This window comes from Mustela erminea, chromosome 12 (genome assembly GCF_009829155.1).
Source record: "Mustela erminea isolate mMusErm1 chromosome 12, mMusErm1.Pri, whole genome shotgun sequence".
Lineage (NCBI taxonomy): Eukaryota > Metazoa > Chordata > Mammalia > Carnivora > Mustelidae > Mustela > Mustela erminea.
Genome location: NC_045625.1, coordinates 49,572,220 through 49,595,505, shown reverse-complemented (window position 1 = coordinate 49,595,505; position 23,286 = coordinate 49,572,220). Strand labels below are relative to the sequence as shown.

The following is a 23,286-nucleotide window of genomic DNA, read 5'->3' as shown; positions in this document are numbered from 1 at the left end:
TTTGACAGAGATCACAAGTAGGCAGAGAGGCAGGCAGAGAGAGAAGGGAAGAAGCAGGCTCCCTGCCAAGCAGAGAGCCCTATGCGGGGCTCCATCCCAGAACCCTGAGATCATGGCCTGAGCCGAAGGCAGCGGCTTTAACCCACTGAGCCACCCAGGTGCCCCAGATTACTTTTATTTCTTATTAGGTGAGAAAACTGATAGATCTTATTCAGGTTATGCAGCTGAACCTAGACAATAAGATTACAGACCTACCCCTTTCCTGACCATTACTCCTCACTACTTCCCCCACTGACAGAAAAGTTCATCCTAAAATCTTAGCTTTTCAGGTATACACTACACCTTATAATTCCCCAAATTTTACAGATTAAGGAAATTGCAGCCCAGAAAGTTAAGTGACTTCTCAAAGAACAATGTTTTGTTCACTTTGGGCAAATTCACTTCCCCATCTTTATCTATCTGGAAATTGGTTAATACTGAATCAGTGTTAGATTGCCATTTCTAGGGAAGGATACTAAGGTTCCTAATTTGGATTAGCAATGTAGTAAAGAGAAATCAGAAAACACTTAAAGTGTCCTATTCCAACTGCCTTATGCTTTTAAATGAAATTTAAGTATTTTAGAGCCAAGAGATCCCTGTGATCCACTCTTCTCACCATTTTACAAGGGCACATTTCCTTTGAATAAAGACATTAAGTGGAAGTTAACAGAGTTTAGCTTTTCCCAGGCCTTCAGAGCAGAGGTTGTGGATGACAATGATGTCCCTACCCATGAAAAGCAAGAAGCTATTGAGATCTAAGTTACTAAACTCTTCTATGGAGGGCTTTTGGCAGTAAGTTAAGACTCCAGATGTTAAAAACTTAAGCGTTCCTTTTTAAAAGCATTTTAAAATACCACATTTAGTATATCTAATTAAAATGGCAGTAACAAAATAATTTTACCTGAATCACTTAACCTCTCAAATTTCTTTCGTTGATTAAGTTACTGGTAGAGCTTTGTATGTGATCATTCTAGGATTGTAGGGCATGGTTCTTTCTGATATTATATAGGAAATTCCAGAGCCAGGTTGTGTAATATTGAATGTTTATTCAAGACTATAGGAAAAAGAACATATTTACAAATAGTCCCATAGAGGACTCAACAAATATTTTATTTTATTTTTTTTAACATTTTATTTATTTATCAGAGAGAGAGAGGGAGAGAGCACAGGCAGACAGAATGGCAGGCAGAGGCAGAGGGAGAAGCAGGCTCCCTGCTGAGCAAGGAGCCCGATGTGGGATCCCAGGACGCTGGGATCATGACCTGAGCCGAAGGCAGCTGCTTAACCAACTGAGCCACCCAGGCGTCCCCTCAACAAATATTTTAAATAAAGCATGTGGACTTGCACAGTGCCCAAGGAGAAAGCAACTATGTATCTACAAGATAATGTGAAAGAGAATTTTACCTTTGCAATACTTTTACATTATGGAAAATGTCCTTAAATATTTATTTTGTTTTAGAATTCTAAGACTAGGGGGGTGAAAAATAAGGTTTCCTGTATAAAGTTCTCAAGAATTCCTGTTTTTTCCCTTAGATAAAACTGACTTCATAGATCATGGTAAAAAATGGTTTCAAAATACTTGTTTTTTCTTTTTTGTTTTCAGTTAATTTCCCCCAAAATGTTTTTGTTTTTTAGCCTCAAATACTCCTGTTACACTTGGTAACATTTTTCATGTTAAGCATCACACTTGTCCTCTTTAAACATTTAAAACAATTAGGACATTCTGTCATTCATTACTAAAGTTTCCACTTGACACAGAAGTCAATTTAGAGGGGCACCTGGGTGGCTCAGTGGGTTAAGCTGGTTAAGCTCTGTCTTCAGCTCAGGTCATGATCCCAGGGTCCTGGGATCGAGCCCTGCATTGGTCTCTCCACTCTCTTTCTGCCTCCCTGTCTGCCTACTTGTGATCTCTGTGTCAAATAAATAAATAAAACCTTTTTTTAAAAAAAGTCAATTTACACACCTTTACCTTATAAAGAGTGAATAAAGAGGTACATTCTGTGTAATCTGCAATGGATAATAAGAAAAAGTACATTTACAGCAATTAAGTAGCCCTCTACCATCATTTTAATCCCATAAGATAGGAGGGAAAAAAAAAATTCCAATACTTAGGTATTTGCTAAAGATGATCCATGGCCCTTGAGAATAAGTCTATGTGGACACATACCTCCTGTATCTACAAAGATAAGTATGTCCATATGTGTATCATCAGTATGACTGGAAAGATCACATACATACAACCATAAAATATGATAAAAGCACTAAATGAAAAACACTAAATGAATAAAAGATAAACTACAGATTTTAGAGAAGGGCTAAATCCATGGATATGGAAGGGATAGATTAGGACTGCAACATGGAAGTGACATTTGGTCTGAGCCCTAAAGGACAGCTATAATTGTGAATTAAAATTTCTAAAGAACCACACTCAAAAGTAGTTCAGTAAAAAAATGGGAAACATGGGCGCCTGGGTGGCTCAGTGGGTTAAGCCGCTGCCTTCGGCTCAGGTCATGATCTCGGGGTCCTGGGATCGAGTCCCGCATCGGGCTCTCTGCTCGGCAGGGAACCTGCTTCCTCCTCTCTCTCTCTCTCTCTGCCTCTCTGCCTACTTGTGATCTCTCTCTGTCAAATAAAAAAAAAAAAAAAAAAAAATGGGAAACAATAGTGGGAGGGAAATGAGGAATCTACATAGGGGAGATAATATGCCTTTAAATTTTAACTCTATTCTGGAATTAACAATTAATGGAATTTTAAACTAAGTGATCCTAAGTGTCCTAAAGCCAAAAAGGTAGCTATGCAGGCAATACTGGAGAGGGAAGAACCTGAAGGTAGTTAGGTCATAATCATAACGGTTTAGGAGGAAATGATAAATCAGAGTTATTTTTGTTAATACTCCTGGCATATAAAGGACAGGAAAGAATGCCAAAACTCCCAGCCTATTCCAGGTATGACTTAATAGTATGATTTTTATAAATCCATACTGTCCAGAGACATTTTGATCTTTTGATTCTCAGTAATTAAAGGCCTCCCACCCTTACTGGTGAACTTGAACTATCTTATCAACTAACCTCTAAAGCAGTACCTATGTAATAATACACTTGCTTCTTTAAGGTACCCCAAGGCTAAATGTGACTTCTGTATTCCCCAGTAGTGCTTCTCAATCTTATTACTGAACTTAAGAATTACCAGGCAAGCATATTTAAATCACAGATTCTTAATCCCCATTTTAGACCTATAGAATCTACAGCTTTTAGGATGTATCCCAGATTATCCCTTGAGTCCACCTTAGACAAGTCACTTAAGCTCCCTAGCTTCAGTATCATTGTCCGTAAAAGAGGTAGAATAACCACTACCTTAAAGTTATGACAATTAAATGAAACAGTATGTATTAAATGTCTAGGAATGGCCCTGGCATATTGTGGATGTTAACAGCCCTATCTCCTCCCTAATACATTAATTTTGGATTTACAGGTTAGTGGGCTTTCTTCCGGTAGACTGGAGGATAGTTTCCCAGTAGATCTATAGTCATTGATTTGTTGTATTAATTAATAACAGGAATATAGCACCCTAGAAGAAACCGCTCTTCTTTGTTTTCCCCTGCAATTAAGGGAGTTGTATGTGCTTTTCTTCTCTCTCAAAAAGACTGACCTTCAAACTGATCAAACAACTTAGCAAAAGCCCAAAATGAGTGAAAAAAGATGAACAGTTGAGCCCATCCACCTCCAGAACTGTCCCCTTCAACTTTTTCCCCCTCCTGACCAGTTTCGTGACAAATGGACAAGGTTTTGATAGTTAAGAATTGGGGTACCATTAAGTGCTATCACCTTTCCAGTGCATGCTCATTGCTCCTGGTTCACAAAGGCATGTATACACTTGGATGGTAGAGATGAGCCATTTTCTCAGCCAGGGGTCATGACAGAGTGAGGCAAGTTACTGTATGAGAGGCCTCACCTCTGTCTCCCATTCAGTCTCCAAGGTCAACAGAAGGCCAACTCCTATGGCCATATCCTTTTATCCTGGCCTTTCAGTTACTTGTAGAAGGTCTTGTGGTATATTAAGGAAGGAAAACAGGGTCAAAGTCTTAGCTTCACCAATGACTTAACTGTGACACTAAGCAGGGACCCCGAATTCAGTTTTCTTAAGTTACTTTGAGGCTATGCATAGTCTGTGGTATACTGATGGTTTTTTGAGAAGGAAAGTAAAACAATAAAAATTACCTGCTTTCCCTAAAAACCATGCCCCCCAAATAAACCAACAACAGTAAACAGAGACTAACAAATTTTTAATTTACATTTTTTCCTGTTAAAATATAAAATGAGGGTTAAATTAAATTCTCAAAGTCTAAATTAGACTAAATATAAATCTGCTATACAACCCATTGAATGGATTTATATTTTGACAGTGTTCCTTAAAAGTGTCTAGTCATTTTCCATCTTTTTCCTTTTTTCTAAATTCATTCTGCCCCAGTCTTCACTTATCATCACATACACTTTATTCCACCAAACATTTTCCAGGACCAACCTACTACTTAAACAATCATTATGCCTGTTTAGAGCTTTCCCAAACTTAAACTTTTCTCACCTTGACTACATATCCCAAGGTACTATTTTCTCACTTTTTTTGGTTAGTACTATAATGTTCCATATAGAAACAATAAAAGTTATGTATTTCCCTAAAATGAAAGATCAGTATTCAATGGTTATTATGTTAACCAGTTAATAAAAGTGTGTCAAAAATCACTCATGTTTGCTAATCAACTGAAATTATAACAAATTAAACTAATACTTTACTATAATGCTTACAAATTATTCAAGGAATCAAAATGGCTTCACAAAACTTGATATCTGCTTCCCAAATACTTCCCATTTTAGCCCCAGACCCATTCAAGGAGACAATCCAAACATACTTTACCTAAAAACTATTGTTTGCTAAATAAAAGACATTATTTAGGATTTTTTAGACCTTGAAAAAGAGTTATACTTCCAACATGTATTTAAATTATAAATCCGCTTTTAGCCTATACAATGCTTTAAATTTAGGTACATCATAGTTAAATTGACTGGGCTTCTGCTTCATCTCTTCTAAAGTCTGACGGAAATTCGTTTGCCTCAAGGCTCTTACTCAAGATTTCTTCTTCTGCAAAGGTGATTTTTAAAAAAGAGAAAAGGATAATCAAACATTACAAAGAAAAAAATTAATTAGGACAGATTTCAAATAGCAAATTTCAGTCTTCGTAAGTAAAATGTTCACGTGCAAATAATTATGATGAAACTTACCATTATTCTCACTGAGGTACCTTTTCTCCAGAGTATCAAAACATCCCTCTTAAAATACTTCTCAATATAGCAGTGTCTAATTATTAACGAGCATATCAGAGTGACATATGATGCATCTATATCACCAGATCTATATTTGCTCTAACATGCTTTATGAACAGAATTTTTTTTTAAATCTCTATGATGAAAATTTTCAACATACAAAAATGAAGAGAATTATCATTAGCCCAATGTATCCATTAACCAGCTTCAGTAATTAATACTGCTAGGTGAACTATGTACCCCAAAAAGACATGTTGAACTCCTAACCCCAGTACCTCAGAATGTGGCCTTATTTGGAAAGAGGGCCATTAACAATATAATCCTTAGGATGGGTTCATTCTGGAGTAGGGTGGGTGCTTAAACCTCTCTATGACTAGGGGCCTTATAAAAAAGACACAAAGACACACAAGAGAAGAAAGCCATGTGAAGATAGAAGCAGAAATTAGAGCTGTGCTACCACAAGCCTAGGAACACCTGGGGCTACCAGAAGCTGGGAAAGCCGAGAAGGATCTTCCTCTGGTGGCTTCAAAAGACCACGGCCCTGCCAACACCTTGATTCTGGATTCCAGCCTTTGAACTTACTGTCTCCAGAGACAATTTCTGTTGTTTTAAGCTACCCAGTTTGTGGTACTTTGTATGGCAGCACAAGGAAACACACACTTACTAACCTTTCGTATTTTATCACCTACCCCCTCAAATTTATCTCAAAACAAATTACAGATATTATATTACTACAAGAATGATATTTGAGGGGGGCCTGGGTGGCTCAGTGGGTTAAAGCCTCTGCCTTTGGCTCAGGTCATGATCCCAGCTTCCTGGGATGGAGCCCTGTATCAGGCTCTCTGCTCGGTGGGGGAGCCTGCTTCCCCCTCTCTCTCTGCCTGCCTCTCTGCCTACTTGTGCTCTCCGTCAAATAAATAAATAAAATCTTTTTAAAAAATTGTATTTGACATACATAGTGTTACTCAACATTTTGAGAACCATCCTCCACTAGCCAAGATTTCGACAAGATTTACTTTTGATTGTATTATAAAAGCAATAGGTTTCAGGGTTTTATTTTCCACCCTGTCCCAGACTAACTGTAAACAAACACCTGTCACGTGATATTCAAAAGTACCCATAGACGTGAGATGTTCACTCTTCTCATGCTTGTCAAAGGAACAAAGAGAATGTTTTATCACATTAACAATAAAGACCATGCAGCACTCAATGCATACAACATTACAAGAGGTTGAGAGAAAAATTCAATAGATCAATATGCGCAGGTCTAGTTAAATCTTACCTTTTAAATTAGGTAGAAGTTCTCCAAGACTACATGGTATTGCAGTTTTCAATCTTTGTTCAACTGGAGAAAACTTAATTAGTGGTGAAAGAGACCGTTTTCTTTCACCAAGGGACATGCGTAAAGATGGTTTTTTATAGTCAACGTGCAAATCTTCAGTGCCCAAAAAGTCAAGCATATCATCTGTTTGCATGTTAGTGGGCATAGGACTCAATTCTGGTTTGTGTCCTTCAAGTGTTTCAGGATTAGAAAGGTCACTTTCTTCCCTTTTCTTGGATAGAGATTTTTTCAGAGCCTCATATCTACGGCAAATAGCCTGTAAATTACAGTCTGATTCTGGAGTAGTTGGTCTTTCTCCCACAACACTATCTGGAAAAATGCCACTGTGCATAGGACTATTTGGCTCTAGTTTAAAATTGGCCTCTGTACTACTGGAACTATTAAGACTTAAGTTACCAACTTCTTCTGGAAGCGTTTCATGTAATATGCCAACATCAATATCCTTTAAGCTCCTGGAACTAGTTCCACTTGATAATTGAAAAGAGTCCCATAACATACTTTTATGCATGAAAGGTTCCTTGTAAGAAGCTTGCAAGTGGTCAATAGAAGACCCCTCCTCATTGCTAGCCATCACAAATCTCCTATTACCTGGAGCAGGGGAGACTGTCTCTGGTTGGCTAGTTTCTAAAGGCTTGCTCTGTAACACTGCATGCTCCAAACCTTCCTTGCACCTTATTTTCTTACTTAACAAATCTGACTGATTTTGTGTCGATGGTCCACCTATGTAACTGGTCACCACATGTTTCTGAGGCACACACTTGAGGCAATCTGAAACAACGTTCTCTTCAGGTAAATGGAAATGGCTACAATGAGATACAGTGCTTGCTGCAAGAGAGCTGGTCTTGCTAATTTCTCCTGGGTTATGCAACACAGGTAAGGATTCTGGCAATTCTTCTCGCGACACAGGTAAGGATTCTGGCAATTCTTCTCTCCGTTCAGTATCCATCTGAATTGGTTCTGTACTTTCGTTATCTTCCATTTCGACAGCTTTTCTCCATGAGCTCCTGATTTCACTTACTAATTAAATTAAGTGGGGGACACAATTCATTAATATTTCCAAACAGAGCATGCAATTAAAATTTTCATTTCTAGTGCTCAACATAAAACTAGCGAGTCAGTATATGTTCCACAGATGTGCCCAAGGGATGATAAGACTAAACAATTAACCAAAGACCAACAACATCAAAGAACTCCTTCTCCATCTGATCACAAATAACAAAAGCTTTCCCTGAAATGTGCATATACTTTCAAATAGCACATACGAATTACAGGTATTAGAAAGATGTTTTCTCATCTATCTAAGTAGTGTTCAGCAAACTTTCTGTAAAGGGCAGAAAGTAATATTTTAAGCTTTGTAGGCCATTGGTCTGTGGTGAAAACTGAATTGTGCCACTATAACATGAAAGCAACCACAAACAATTATGTTGACAAACCAGCAAGGCTGTGTTCAATACAACTTTATTTACAAAAATACACAAGGCAAGCCAGATTTGATTCAGAGCCTGGAGTCTGCTGACCACTGATCCAGGCTGTGGCAAGTTTCAACCTGAACTGAATCAATTTAACTTCAAGTATGAATTCAGCCAGGATGATGTGCCATAAGGACAACAAAATCAGAATTTGGCCAACACAGATTATAGGTTATAAGAAAAAAGTACTGGGAAGTCTAGCTAGCTAGAGAGGGGTAGAAAAGATTTCCATATGCACAATTTTGGGCTGATGCCGCTAGCTGCTGACTGGAAGGAGAGAGCCTAGGTACTCTATAAATGTTGAGCACAGGTCAGATGTGGAGGCAGAGGGTATTTTAAAAGTACTCAACTGAAATATTTTCTAGGAAAGAGCCAAGTAAAACAACAAAAACAAATCTGGGGAGTATCACGGCAAAATAACACTGCTTACAAACTGCCGTTATCAGTGAGAACACCCGCATGTAATACTTCTGTAAAAGTCCCTTACATCCAAGCAAATAAAGAGCCATTGCCACTAAACTGAAAGAGAAAAGAATTCTAAAGTGAGTTTCCAGAAGATCTGTCAAACCATGGTTCTAACAGTACTAATGTATAAGTAATGTCTAAGAAGAAAATAAGTGATAGAAATCATTATTCACTTACTCAAGTTTTCTGGCGTTCGGGGAATTTGGTTCCTTGTTAAGAATGGGTTAGACACTAAAGAATCAAATAGTTCCTCTAATTTTACTTCTCTTCCTGAAGAGGGCTGTGGTGAATCAGATAAAACGGCCCTTGCAACCTAAAACAGAAAAGGTAAAGCAAAAATTACCACATTCGTTGGCAGAATGCAACAAAAGCCCTGATGAAAACAAATTAGCCCGATAGTCAGCAGCCCCTACCACAGCAGAGCGCACAAAAGGCCACTCAGAACATAGCTGCCAGCCACTGTATATCATCTATGAAGGCACAGTCCTATAAGGTGAAATTAAACCCAAAACTGTTTCCTCCCGTCTTATCTTAACTGGATATTCCATATAAAGGGAAGGTAAAAATCTTTATACCTGAGAAGATTCAGAAATAATCCTGACTACACAGTGACCTAAGGTACTATCTGCCACATCTTTGAAATTTACAATTCTGTATCAGGTAAAGTGACTAGTTTTAAAGCAAGCAAAGTCTTAATTATATAAATGACTTGCACAGTAACACCTCTATTAACAAATGAAATACACTCTGACAACATACATCTTTGCCAGCAACCTCATTATCAGATAATAAATTAGTGAACAAGGCATAGGAATATATTCTAAAGTAGAGAAAGTATACAATATGAAAACAGTACTGTATATTAATTTCAATAAAACAGGGAAACAAAAAACATGCGCATTAAAAATACTGCCCCAAGAGCCCTAAAAAATAAACATCCTACAACCATAATCAAATAGACCCCCACACCCACCCCATGAAAAGAGAAGATTTCTTAGAATTCAAATACTAAATAATTCTTGTCAAAAACACTATTAAAGAAAAATAATTTCACTTTATTTTCAGAGCTTTATGAGATTTTATGACTCTCCTTTTCCATCCCATCCCATTCTGCTGCTAATATAAATTCTTTTCATTGAAAATGTCTTTCCTTCCTATCAGATAAGAAAAACAGACTGACCGTCCTTTATGTGGAGTCCATCAACCAACAAAGAGAAATAATATAAACCTGAAATATTTTAAAGTATTTACAGACCATGAAACAGTTAAAACTCCTAATGTTACAAATAAGAACATGACTAGACATCCAGCTCTCTTATTTGGACATTGTTCACTTTCTTTGATCAAGATTGAGATAAAGGAGGAAACTCCAATACCTAAATCAATATGCACTAAACCAAATTTTCCTTTCAGTCTCTCAGCAATATAAAGTAGCTGATTTATTTTCAGGCTCCTTATCCAAAATCAAACAATGCTATGGGATGTTGTGGGAAACTTAATAAAAATAACATCAGAGAATGGCTTGAGAATCTATGTAAACTTCTGCAGTAAACAGTACAATTTTACTATCAACCAATAGTAGCATTATGTAGACACATGCAAAGTCATTTGTCAGGAAAACTAAGGTCATGAACTATGATGCATTTAATGACTTCTTAAAATATTTAGAAAGCAGAAGGATAAACACTATGCTTAGTGATAATATGATATTGCATATAGTTTTTGTTCTAATATTCAAAAAAAAGAGGAAGCTTAAGTAAGCAACAGCAACATTCAGATTTTTTTTTTTAAAGCAGATTGTTTTGATAGAGTATAATCACTGGATGTATTTGTCCAACAATTCATGTAATGGTTCATTCCAAAAACACCAAACCTGTGTTATTTTTATACTTTCGGAGGATGATATTTATAGAATGGGACATGGTTTCTAAACCATGGATATAATCTTAAATAAGTTTATATTAAATCTATTTCTACTTTTTGGGAGAACCAATTCTGCTTTAGCCAAAATTTTCATTATCTATGCCCTCCTTTCCCAAATTAACCCCAGTTATTCGATAATTAACTATAACTTCACTTATAATCTCAACCCCAATGAGAAAATAATAGATATTTCAGAGTACTTATTACAATCTTTTTCTAACCTCTTCTACCAGATGATCTTGCTCTTTTTGGAATATATCCCTATTTTTAGCTGGCAGAGACCCTGCGAATGCAGTATTCTCTGTACTTCTTGCAGTATTTGATGATAGAGAGTTTTTCACTTCAAATTTTGGTGTCTTCTTAGAAGGTTTTTCATTTTCTTCTCTAGGAGTTCTTATCTTCATGTCCTGAAGGAGGCAGACATGTAACGTTAAAACTTTAAGGACTCTGGCTGATCTTCATTAGAGGCTCTTGAGTTATCACAAACCTATAAAGGCTATCATTATTGTGAAATCATATGTTCACTGGCAAAATTAAATAATCCCAGTATTTCCATTTAGAAGCAACAGAACATATATAAGTACAAATTAACTGGGACAGCGGGAAAAATAGTATTTTAACAAAAGTTAGTATGATCAGATTAAACATTGTTTTAAAATATACCTTTTCAAGTAATCTAACACTGTTTCTATCTGATGATGAAACTGGCTGTGACAGGAAAGCTGCAGGTCTAAAAGGAAAAAAGATAATAAATCCAAGTTACGTACAAGAAAGAATTCCTTCACTTGCTAGATCTGAATAATCTAAAGAAACTGTCTGCCCCGTATCTGTCCGTTACGATTTCCCTCAATTCGTCCCGGTCATCGAAAGGCAGTTTACTCTAGGGAGGGATGGTGACAATCAGAGCAGCACTTCAGCCCCATTTGTGTATCAGCCTCCCAAACGGTAAACATTTTTCCTTAATCGCTACATATTTTAAGTCAACATTTTTTTATAAGGTTGAATGACTTCATGAACACTCAAAACTTGAGTACGCAGTAAACACAAATTCAACTAACAAGAATCACATTATTATATTATCCTTGGGCTTCAGATCACAGAATTTCACTCTAACAGAGACCTTAAAATTTTAATCTTTCATGTCCAAAATCAATTTATCTTATGCTGAATCTTGTGTGATAGCACATACTTTAGTTACACTTACAGTCAAATTATAATGTTGCTCACTTTCAGTTTCCTGCATTCTACACATAGCATTCCTACCCTCTTAGATTCTCTTGGCCCTTTGGATAAACATAAAAACCTTACACATCAATTACAAAATAAGTTATTAAACTTTTAAAGCTGTCAAAGCAATAACTTCATCTTCATCTTCAAAGAGCTTTCAAATTCAATCACGGATGGGGTCTGCTCACTGGTCAAAGCTTTTCTACTTTATTACCACAGAGACCACTTTCAGTATCAAGCATGTTGGTGCTCTGCTTTCTGTTCATAGCCAGAAGTACAAAATTAGTAGCTTTAAAGTATCTCAAGTAACAGCAAATATGCTTTTTCAAACTTTTCAAATACGAGCTTCTTGGAATTATCTACCTTTCAAACATAATTCAAGACCACTGAAACTGCTTAAAGCTCAACTTTGCCTCGACAGGATATAATCTAGATGTCAAAGGAAAAAATTAATCATCTACTGTGACTTTATCTTAATTTTTCCAAAAAGTAACATTAAAATGATCCAAAAGCCCTCTGAAACACGGTTAGCAATCTAAGATGCCACTAGGATGCCAACACCAGACTGTGAGCTCCTGGAGGACAAAGACTATGTCCTTTCTGACTATTGCCAGGATCTAACATAGCGCCTGGTACTTGGAAGTGCAATACCTGTTTGTAACTAACGGATGGATTGACTGCATCAATGAATAAACCATCACTTGAGCATGAGGTTCTAGGAATAGACACCACCGAATTTTTCTATTTGGATCATTCTTACAGAGTCTCATAAAAGACAAAAATGGAAACATATTCTCTCCCTTCCTCTCCTCCTTTTCTAAATTGGAAACATGCTATCAGCCCTGCTAACATCTCAATCCAAGCCAATTTTAAAGCAGCCCTGGCTCAGTAACCCTCAATACGCTTGCTATGCCAAAACTGAGGCCCACAAAATCCTAGCACTGTAACAGATAAAGAGAGAGCGTGTTGCTCCCATTATGGCAATTTATGCTAAGGAAAGAGTACATCCAAAAGAAAATAATTGAAGACATGCTTTTTATAGTAGTAAAAAAACTGAGGAAAATCTAAAAGTCTAAAATAAATGAAATGTTACAAAGTCATTATAAGTAAAAAATCAGTAAAATAACGTTAACATACAGAAACGACCAAAAAACTGTACTTACATATATTAATGTTTAGAAAATTCCGAATGTATTAAATGTTTGTACATAAACTCCAAAAAAAAAACTTGCAAAAAAAAAGTCCAACAACTGATTTGTTAGAAATTTTAGCTAATTATTCTTCATTTTTATTTCATTGTTACAATATATCTACAAATAACAAAGATATAAGGGAAATTATAAGAGAGAGAGAGGCAATGAGACGTCCATTTCTAAGACAAAGGCTATTTAGTTGGCATGCAAGCAAGATCATACTGCCCTATATCTGAAATGCAATAAAGGAGAACTGTAGAGGTTAAAAGTCTAGAACTGTACTGCCACCACGAGAAATATCATGGAACCCTCCCTTCCAGAAATCACTGTAAAGAAAGGTTGAGCCCAGAGTGTACAACAAAGGTACCATCAATCACTGAATTCTGGCTTTAAGTATGGTAAAGCTTCCATCAGCTCACTCTGATCAAAAACAGCCATGAGGCTTATGGAGAAAACTACTTCTATTTTGGTATCTGTGGATGACAACTGGATATTAAAGGGCTAATAACAGGGGCGCCTGGGTGGCTCAGCTCAGGTCATAATCTTAGAGTCCTGGGATTGAGCCCCACATCTGCTCAGCGGGGTGTCTGCTTCCCCCCACCCCGCCTGCCTCTCTGCCTGCTTGTGATCTCTGTCAAATAAATAAATAAATAAATAAATAAATAAATAAATATCTTTAAAAAAAAGGGGGGGCTAATAACACACAGTAATTACCCTAAAAATTACACTATTTCCATGTTTTTTAATTGATAGCTGTTATTGATCATATCCACATATGAATTTCCAAATTAACTACACTGGTACTGACATTAAGATGATGCCATACAAACAACAGCGGAACTACACGTTAAAAAAGGATACTATCTTAAGTACAGTCTACTTGCACTACACATTACTAATAAAACATTTTATTACAAAACACCTTTACTGTAAAGAATTCTATGCAACAAGCTTTCCACATGACTCAATTCTTCACCTTCCTTCTGTTTTGCTATCAAGCGCGAATAATCGTTCATATCCCATTGAGCTTTTATTTGTCCGTCACCACTAACACCCTTCTTCTTCACTTTCCCCCTTCAATACCCCAAAGCTATAACTAAAGTACCAGAAGATAATTAAAAGATCTAAAGGCCTGGAAGAGTATAAGTCTGGAATCAAAGTATATTTAATACAACCTCTTTTTCCTATAAGAAGAAAATTCCATCTGAACTAAATTCTTAGGGGCTAAGTGTCTGGCTCTTATAGAAATCTGATAGTATATCTTAGTACAAAATTCTACTTCAAGAAAGAATCTTGAAGATGAATGGAGTTCATACATAAAGTCTGATCTATGAATCAATCTACTGCCTCCATCAATCTTTAGTCCAGCAACAAACGTGAATCAAATATTTCATTTGCTCTCTCAAGGAAAGACAAACCAAAAACACAAATGAGACTGGGAAGCATCAACTATTCCCCTCAGGATGCTTTAAGAACAACAGTGATAAGAGAGTGAAACACTGAAGCCCAGTAACTTGAGTATCTCTTCAATGTCAAGTCTTCACAATAGATGTCTTCCTTTTTTTTAAGGTACTCTGAAAATCAACATCACATCCAGATCTAAGAATAAAAATATATATTCCACATGTAATCCTGACCTCCTGTAAATCAGAAAATTACTACACAGGAAATTGCCAATAGCTCAATTTTTTTTTTAAGATTTTATTTATTTACTGGTCAGAGAGAAAGAGAAAGAGCGAGTGGAAGCAGCAGGCATAGGGAGAAACAGGTTCCCCGCTGAGCGAAGAGCCCAAAGTGGGACTTGACCCCAAATACCTGTGATCATGACCTGAGCCAAAGGCAGATACTTACCCAACTGAGCCACCCAGGCATCCCACCAATAGCTCAATTTCACATCTAAATTTTTACTCTTGTTATGCTGTTTGAACTTAACTAAACAAGAGTATACAGAATGATGAGAAACTTCAATTCATTTAAAATTTATAATTTTCATTTAAATTATCCTAAGCAATTTGTTTCCATATCTGTGCCTCAATTACATGGGGAAGCTGGACTAAAAGATCACTATTTAGGTCAAAGGGTAGTCAGAAAACAAAAAATAATAAAACACCTATACAGTATGTCTGGGATTTGTTGTTGTTGTTGTTTTAAGATTTTATTTATTTATTTGACAGACAAAGATCACAAGAAGGCAGAGAGGCAGGCAGCGTGGGGGCGGGGGTTAGGGGGAGCAGGGAACTCGATGCAGGGCTTGATCCCAGGACCCTGAGATCATGACCTGAGTCGAAGGCAGAGGCTTTAACCCACTGAGCTACCCAGGTGCCCCGACAGTATGTCTGTTTTTGATTGCTTCTTAATAATTCTTAGTTTCAAAAAAGAATACATATATTCCCCAGGTGGATTATATACCTTTAGAGATTTTGGCTTATATAATCTGGCATCTGTTTAAAGAGCCAAAATAGGAAAATTAATAAAGAAAACAGGCAATAGGGGCACCTGGGTGGCTCAGTGGTTTAAAGCCTCTGCCTTCGGCTCGGGTCATGATCCCAGGGTCCTGGGATTGAGCCCCACATCGGGCTCTCTGCTTGGCGGGGAGCCTGCTTCCTCCTCTTTCTCTGCCTGCCTCTCTGCCTCCTTGTGATTTCTGTCTGTCAAATAAACAAATAAATCTTTAAAAAAAAAAAAAAAAAGAAAACAGGCAATAAAGAAAATAATACTCCTGAAGGATATTATAATAAACTAAGGTTTAGTTTTTTCATCTGTTAAACTTCTGAACTGGGTTGAATCAGAAGTCCTCCCGTTCTTTTTTAAAGCATGGAATTCTTTTTATTAAATGGCATGTAAAACCCCCAACATATAATACAGATAAAAGAACTAGCTGCTCAGGCTGAAATGGGAAAGGGTCAGATCAGTGATGGGCTAAATTAGATTAATCCACAGCATCAGAGGGCGCTACAGAACAGTCTGAAAACTAGGAGACTAGATGATCTCAAAAGCTCTTAATTCTTGGATTGTCAAAGCCACAAGTGGTTTTAAGAAGTTCACAGGCACAAAAAGGCAAAAATTCCCAAGCTTGCATTAGATAATTTCCATATGTGCTTTTTTCCCCTTCAAACATTAGATAATCCCCTATGAATCCCTGCATTTAGACAAACAAGAGAAAGGGGACAAATGCGTTTGTATCAAAAATGTTGAATCTGGGGCGCCTGGGTGGCTCAGTGGGTTAGGCCACTGCCTTCGGCTCCGGTCATGATCTCAGGGTCCTGGGATCGAGTCCCGCATTGGGCTCTCTGCTTAGCAGGGAGCCTGCTTCCTCCTCTCTCTCTCTCTGCCTGCCTCTCTGCCTACTTGTGATCTCTCTCTCTGTCAAATAAATACATAAATAAATAATCTTTTAAAAATAAATAAATAAAATAAAATAAATAAAAAATTTTGAATCTTTCCTGAAAATGTGGATCCACGGTGGAAAAATATTCTCTGGTTATGAAAAGAAAATTACAGATGACCCCATAGTAAAGAAGCATGGCAATTAGATGAAGATGAAACTAAATTAATGAAAAAGGAAAATAGTCAATATGAAAATCACATTTGTTTTACCTGTTGCCTAGATCATGTCCAGTTCCCAATGTATTACTGGCTGTCATGCAATCATTTTCTTGGTCGTGTTGCTTAGGTGTATCTAAAGGAAAATAAACATTAATTACTCTTTAATTATGTTTATATATTCTAATATCCAGGGATCTTTTGAAATTCTAGAAAAACTTCTGAACAGAAGGAAAGAGAAAAATAAGACTAATATAAATGCTAACAGAAAAAGACAACTATTCAGCAGCTCTTTCTACCCATCAGTCCTGCCCCCATGCTTTAATAAAATAAATAAAATTTAAAAAAATAAATAAATAAAGACAACTACTCAATGGGACACCTGAGTGGCTCAGTCTGTTAAGTGTCTGCTCAGGTCATGATCCCAGAGTCCCAGGATCAAGTCCCACATCAGGCTCCTTGCTCAGCACGGAACCTGCCTCTCCCTCTTCCTGCCACTCCCCCGTTTGTGTGTGCTCTCTCTCTCTGACAAATAAATAAATAGTATCTTTAAAATAGAAAAAAAAGGAAAAGACAATTATTTAACTGTTAAGTATAGAAATAGGACAGATAGAGAGTATCTAGAATAAACTCTTATAAAAAGAGTGGCAGGTTAAGAGCTGAAATAAACAACTCTAAAATTTGTATGGAACCAGAAAAGACCTCTAATAGCCAAAGTAATGTTGAAAGAGAAAACCAGAGGCATCACAATTTCAGACTTTAAGCTGTATTACAAAGCTGTAATCATCAAGACAGTATAATACCGGCACAAAAACAGACACACAGATCAATGGAACAGAGAACCCAGAAAGGGACCAACTAACCTTCTACAAAGCAGGAAAAGAATATCCAATGGAAAAAAGACAGTCTCTTTAACAAAGAGTGTTGGGAAAATTGGGACAGCCATATGTGCAAGAATGAAACAGGACCATTTTCTTATACTATACACAAGAACAGATTCAAAATAGATGAAAGACCTAAATGTGAGACAGGAATCCATCAAAATCATAAAGAACACAACCAGCAACCTCTGCAACCTCAGCCGCAGCAACTTCTTGCTAGACACGTCTCCAAAGGCAAGGGAAACAAAGGCAAAAATGAACTACTGGGACTTCATCAAGAAAAAAAGCTTTTTGCACAGCAAAAGAAACAGCAAAACCAAAAGGCAACCTACGGAATGGGAGAAGAAATTTGTAAATGTCTTATCAAATAAAGGGCTGATATCCAAAATCTAGAAAGAACTTATCAAACTCAAACACCCAAAGGAACAAATATCCAGTCAAAGAAATGGACATGAACAGACATTTCTCCAAAGAAGACATACAAATGGCCAAGAGACACATGGAAAAGTGCTCAACATCACTCAACATCAGGAAAATACAAATCAAAACCACAATGATACCACCTCACACCAGTCAGCATGGCTAAAATTAACAAGTCAGAAAACGACAGATGCTGGGGAGGATGCGGAGAAAGGGGAACCCTCTTACACTGTTAAAGGAAATGAAATCTGCTGCAGCCAGTCTGGAAAATAGTACACAGGTTCCTCAAAAAGCTGAAAATAGAGCTATCCTAAGCCCCAGCAATTGCACTACTAGGAATTTACCCCAAAGATACAAATGTAGTGATCTGATCTGCCAAAATTTATGGCAACAATGTCCACAATAGCCAAACTATGCAAAGAGCCCAGATGTCCACTGACAGATGAATGAATAAAGAGGTGGTATATATATACAACAGAATATTACGCAGCCATCAAAAAACTGAAATCTTGCCATTTGTAAATGACATGGGTATTGTGCTATGCAAAATAAGTCAATCGTAGAAAGACAATTATTATATGATCTCACGGATATGTGGAATTTTAGAAACAAAACAGGATCATGAGGAAGAGTGAGAAAAATAAAATAAGACAAAATCAGACAGGGAGACAAACTGAAAGAGACTCTTAATGAAAGGAAATAAGGGACGCCTTGGTGGCTCAGTTAGTTAAGTGTCTGCCTTTGGCTCAAGTCATAATCCCAGGGTCCTGGGATCTAGCACTACACTGGGCTCCCAGCTCAACCAGGAGCCTGCTTCTCTCTCCCCTTCTGCTGCTTCCGGCGCTTATGCTCTCTTGCTGTCAAATAAATAAATAAATTCTTTAAATATATATATATATATATATATGTGTATATGTATATATATATATAAACAAAGGAAACAAATGAGAGTTGTTGGAGGGGGAAGGGGCTAGAGAGATGGGGTCACTGGGTGATGGACATTAAGGAGGGCACATATTGATATAATGAGCACTGAGTTTTATATGCAACTGATGAATCACTAAATTCTACCTCTGAAACTAATAATACACTCTATGTTAACTCAAGTGAACCGAAATAAAAAAAATTTTTTTTCAAATGATAGGTTTATACTAAACCAAATTTCAAAAAAAGTGCCAGTCCGTAGTTCTCCAATATGATATAGCCTTGCTTCTTGTTTTGGTACACAGATCATGCAATTACCACATAAATCAACAAGGCCAGGGGTGCCTGGGTAGCCGGCTCAGTTGTTAAGCATCTGCCTTCAGCTCAGGTCCTGATCCCAGGGTCCTGGGATCAAGCCACGCTTTGGGCTCCCTACTTGGCAGGGGTCCTGCTTCTCCCTCTCCCACTCCCCATTTGTGTTCCCTCTCTCACTGTCTCTGTCAAATAATCTTAAAAAAAAAAAATCTAAAAAAAAAAATCTTAAAAAAAAATCTTAAAAAATATCTTAAGGAGCACCTCGGTGGCTCAGTGGGTTAAAGCCTCTGCCTTCAGCTCAGGTCATGGTCCCAGGATCCTGGGATTAAGCCCCGCATCGGGCTCCCTACTCAGGAGGGAGCCTGCTTCCCCATCTCTCTCTCTGCCTGCGTCTCTGCCTACTTGTGATCTCTGTCAAGTAAACAAATAAAATCTTTTAAAAATCTCTAAAAAAACTTAAAATCTTAAAAAAAATCTTTAAAAAAATAAGCAATGCCAAAAAAATTATACTATTTAGCATATTTCAGCTCAGCATCTAAAACATCAATTTATTTATTTATTCCTCAACACATCAATAATTATGTGCCACTGCTATACTAACAAGGATAAAGAAAGAAAAGATAGAGACCTGGCTTCAAGGAGTCAGTCTAGGAAAAAGACTACTGAGGAGTAGAGAATGATGGCATGCTGCTATAGTATGAGAGAAATATGCAAGGAGAAATATGCAAGGAATGCAAGGAGACAGAAAGGCACCTGGCCCAGGAATGCGGAATGTGATGAGGACATAAAGGTACTGGGAGAAGAGGGTACAAGTTCGGTGTATAGCATAGGGTGTATCTGAGTGGAAGCATGGAAGGAAACAAGATTGGTGCAGAAAGCCATGGCTCCATTACAGAGTATTTGCTATTCCAGGAACTCCTCTTCTTTTAACATGTTAGCTTCTGAAAGACTATCCCTATATATACATGTGTCCAAAGTGTTACTGTATAAGAATCCAATGTGTGTGGGCACTTGGGAGGCTCAGTGGGTTAAGCCTCTGCCTTCGGCTCAGGTCATGATCTCAGGGTCCTGGGATGGAGCTCCACATCGGGCTCACTGCTCAGCAGGGAGCCTGCTTTTCCCTCTCTCCCTGCCTGCCTCTCCGCCTACTTGTGATCCCTGTCTGTCAAATAAATAAAATCTTAAAAAAAATAAAAATAAAAAATGTGTGAACTTTTCCTTTTAATCCGCCATAATAGTATGCTGTATTATGAACATTTTCAGTATCTTCTGCTTTTGCACCTACTAATGATGATGGGATTACTGATATTCATAAAACATTCTAAAAATGAACACAAATACAAGAATTGTATCACAAAACTAGTAGACAACAATAAACTAATTAAGAACACCATAAATACTAGTTGCTGGTGGTAGGCAGAGATGAGGCACTTTTCTTCCCCCCGAAGGTGCTAGAAAGCCACCAAAGTATAGTACACCAAGAGATGAAAAGGATCATATTTTCGTATTTACACTACAGAAGGATCACTGATAACCATTTGCAACACAGAATAGGTAGAATATGGAGGCAGAGTAGCTAGTTGGAACACTATTAAAGGCAAGAAATAGAAAACCAAACTACAGCACTTAAGATGTGAAGAGAACAGAGAGGACGGACACAACATGGTAATAAGGAGGTTAAAACAAAACTGAACTCACCAGAACAAAGCAAACCAAGCTGCAGCAGACAATGACTCCTACCATAAATACACTAGAACTGCAAAATAAAATGTAAGAAAAAGAAAGGAATACCCAAAAGCACAAATAAAAATCATCACATGCCAGGACTAAAGATGGAAAGAATTTAAGCTCAAACTGAGAAGCAAAGGCTAAATGGCAGGCTCCGGGGCTGAACAATGGAGCTTTAATGCCTGCATAACAAGAAACATGATCTCAGGCCTCTTCGCCTCCAATCTGAGAAACTGCCATAAGGCCAGAACATTGCAAAGGCTGCTCAGACCCTGAAAAGATTAAAAAAAATTCTGCCAGCTTAACCAGGGAAGTAACAGAGAAGCTTGCTGTCTACCTGGAGTCCTGGGTTTAAAAGAAAAAAAAGGCGGGGGGAGGGGGGTGTTAAATCTACCTAGCCTACTCAAAGGGAGGTATGAAATCCAAAATTATATTGGTTACTTGTGGGAATCCCAAACTAAAGACATTAACTGCCTAGTTCAAGGGAAATACCAGAGACCCTACGCCACCATGCAAAGACCATTCTACAACCCAGGGCCCAGATGACTCCTTCAGAGGTGGATCCACTAAAGTTGAGGTCACAATCCAAAAAAAAAAAAAATTTTTTTAAATTTTATTTTAAGTAATCCCTTCACCCAAGCATGGGACTTACATTCAAAACCCCAAGACAAAGAGTCACATGCTCTTCTGAATGAGCCAGCCAGGCAACCCCACAATCAAATATTTTAATAGGAAACAAATGACTATGTAAATGAGTAGACAGGGGCATCTGGATGGCTCAGTCAGGTTAAGCATTTGCCTTCGGCTCAGATCCCAGGGTTCTGAAATCGAGCCCCACATTGGACTCCCTGCTCATCAGAGAGCCTGCTTCTCCCTCTCCCTCTGCCTGCCACTCCGTCTTCTTGTGCTTTCTCCCTATGTTAAATAAATAAATAAAATTTAAGAAAAGAAAAAAAAAAAGAAAATGAGAGGGCAGAACACACAGAACCAAAGTATCTGAAACACAGGGATATTTAAAAAATTGAATAAGATCAAATCAATACATTTAAAATATTTGGCAAAAAAACAAGAACCATAATGAAATAAGATGGTATCATGAAAAAGAACGGGCAATTTTTGAAAAAGAAGCAAATGAAAAGAAATGAAAAGCACATCCATGAAAGCCAAACACTAAATGGACATGTCAAAAAAGAGATTAAATATAACTAAAAAGATAATTAGTGAACTGTAAGCCTAGAGCTACAAAGACATTATAAATACAAATGAGAAATTTAAGATAAATGAAGGACTGGGGTGCCTGGGTGGCTCAGTGGGTTAAAGCCTCTGCCTTCAGCTCAGGTCATGATCCCAGGGTCCTGGGATGGAGCCCTACATCCGGCTCTCTGCTCAGCGGGGGAGCCTGCTTCCTCCTCTTTCTCTGCCTGTCTCTCTGCCTACTTGTGATCTCTGTCTGTCAAATAAATAAATAAAATCTTTAAAAAAAAAAAAAGTTGTAGTTGTTTACTACAAAAAAGTATAAAATAATATTAAGATCCCCAGCTCACAACAAAACTCTACCAATTTAGGGGAAAAAAGGAAAAAAAAAAAAAGGAATCCTAAGAGTACAAATTCTGCAATATCTTGAGGACAGCATTACCTCAAAGGACCTATCAAACACTTCTAAAATATGAATTTCCACTGCACTTCCTAAACAGACACAAATATGTCTGTCCTCTCTTTCAAGGCAGACAAGAAATCTCCAAATTGATATGAGGACTAATTTCATGGTTTCACAGGACTTAAACTAAGTCTTGTACAAGGGTAATGGTCTTTCCAAGTTGAAGTGAAAACAAAATGCCAACTATGCCAAGAGTTCTAAGAGTCATTCCATTATCCTAAGTAATGCTCTATCTGAAGCTTTGTCATTCATCAAATTGTGCAGTCTTTCCTATGTCCACTCTTTTGCTAGTGCCTATCCCAAGCCTTGCTCTTTAATCTATGACCTTTCCTAACCAGTGTCCTCTTTATGTGTACTTGAGTCCCAAACCAATCATCCACCCCAGCTATGTTCACCCTTTTCTTCCTAAGTCCTGTGGACTTAGGTTCACGCCATGACCTTTGGCCTGCATGAACTCAAATATGGCCTACATCTATCACATTCTCCATTCTGGCTACATAATTCACAGGTTTTTTAACGCATTTATTCCTTCTCTTATTCACCTAACATTTACCGAACTCCGTAACAATTTCTTGTACACATAGGCAACCGGGGAAAACGGAATATAAAATGGGTTATCAGGTATTATAGAGAAATTCATTTTAGGTGTGATAGTGGTGTAATAGTGTGATAGGTATGACAGTGGTAATCAGCTGAGAAAACTGAGATATTATAGAATTACTATAATTTTTTGATGGGACATTACCATGGTAGTTATATAGGAAGTCTTTATTTTTATGGGAATACATGCTGAAACACTTAAAGTGAAGTGTAACAATACCTAGAACTCCAACTTGGTTTAG

At 37.4% G+C, this 23,286-nt stretch overlaps 1 protein-coding gene and 1 non-coding gene across 3 annotated transcripts in view; both read right to left on the bottom strand.

Annotated features, from left to right (window-relative positions):
* Positions 1-4,302: 4,302 nt before the first annotated feature.
* Positions 4,303-23,286, bottom strand: part of HAUS6 (HAUS augmin like complex subunit 6) — a 39,762-nt gene continuing 20,778 nt past the window's right edge. The window contains exons 12-17 of one of the 2 annotated variants that reach the window (XM_032306722.1): positions 16,574-16,655; positions 11,220-11,286; positions 10,778-10,963; positions 8,811-8,946; positions 6,640-7,716; positions 4,303-5,175 (exon numbers count right to left, since the gene is read on the bottom strand). In XM_032306722.1, the coding sequence (XP_032162613.1) occupies positions 5,090-5,175; positions 6,640-7,716; positions 8,811-8,946; positions 10,778-10,963; positions 11,220-11,286; positions 16,574-16,655 (1,634 nt within the window). In that variant the 3' untranslated portion in view covers positions 4,303-5,089. The other variant, XM_032306723.1, reaches the window with a different exon arrangement.
* LOC116571254 lies at positions 11,367-11,497 on the bottom strand. Its single transcript, XR_004277812.1, has one exon.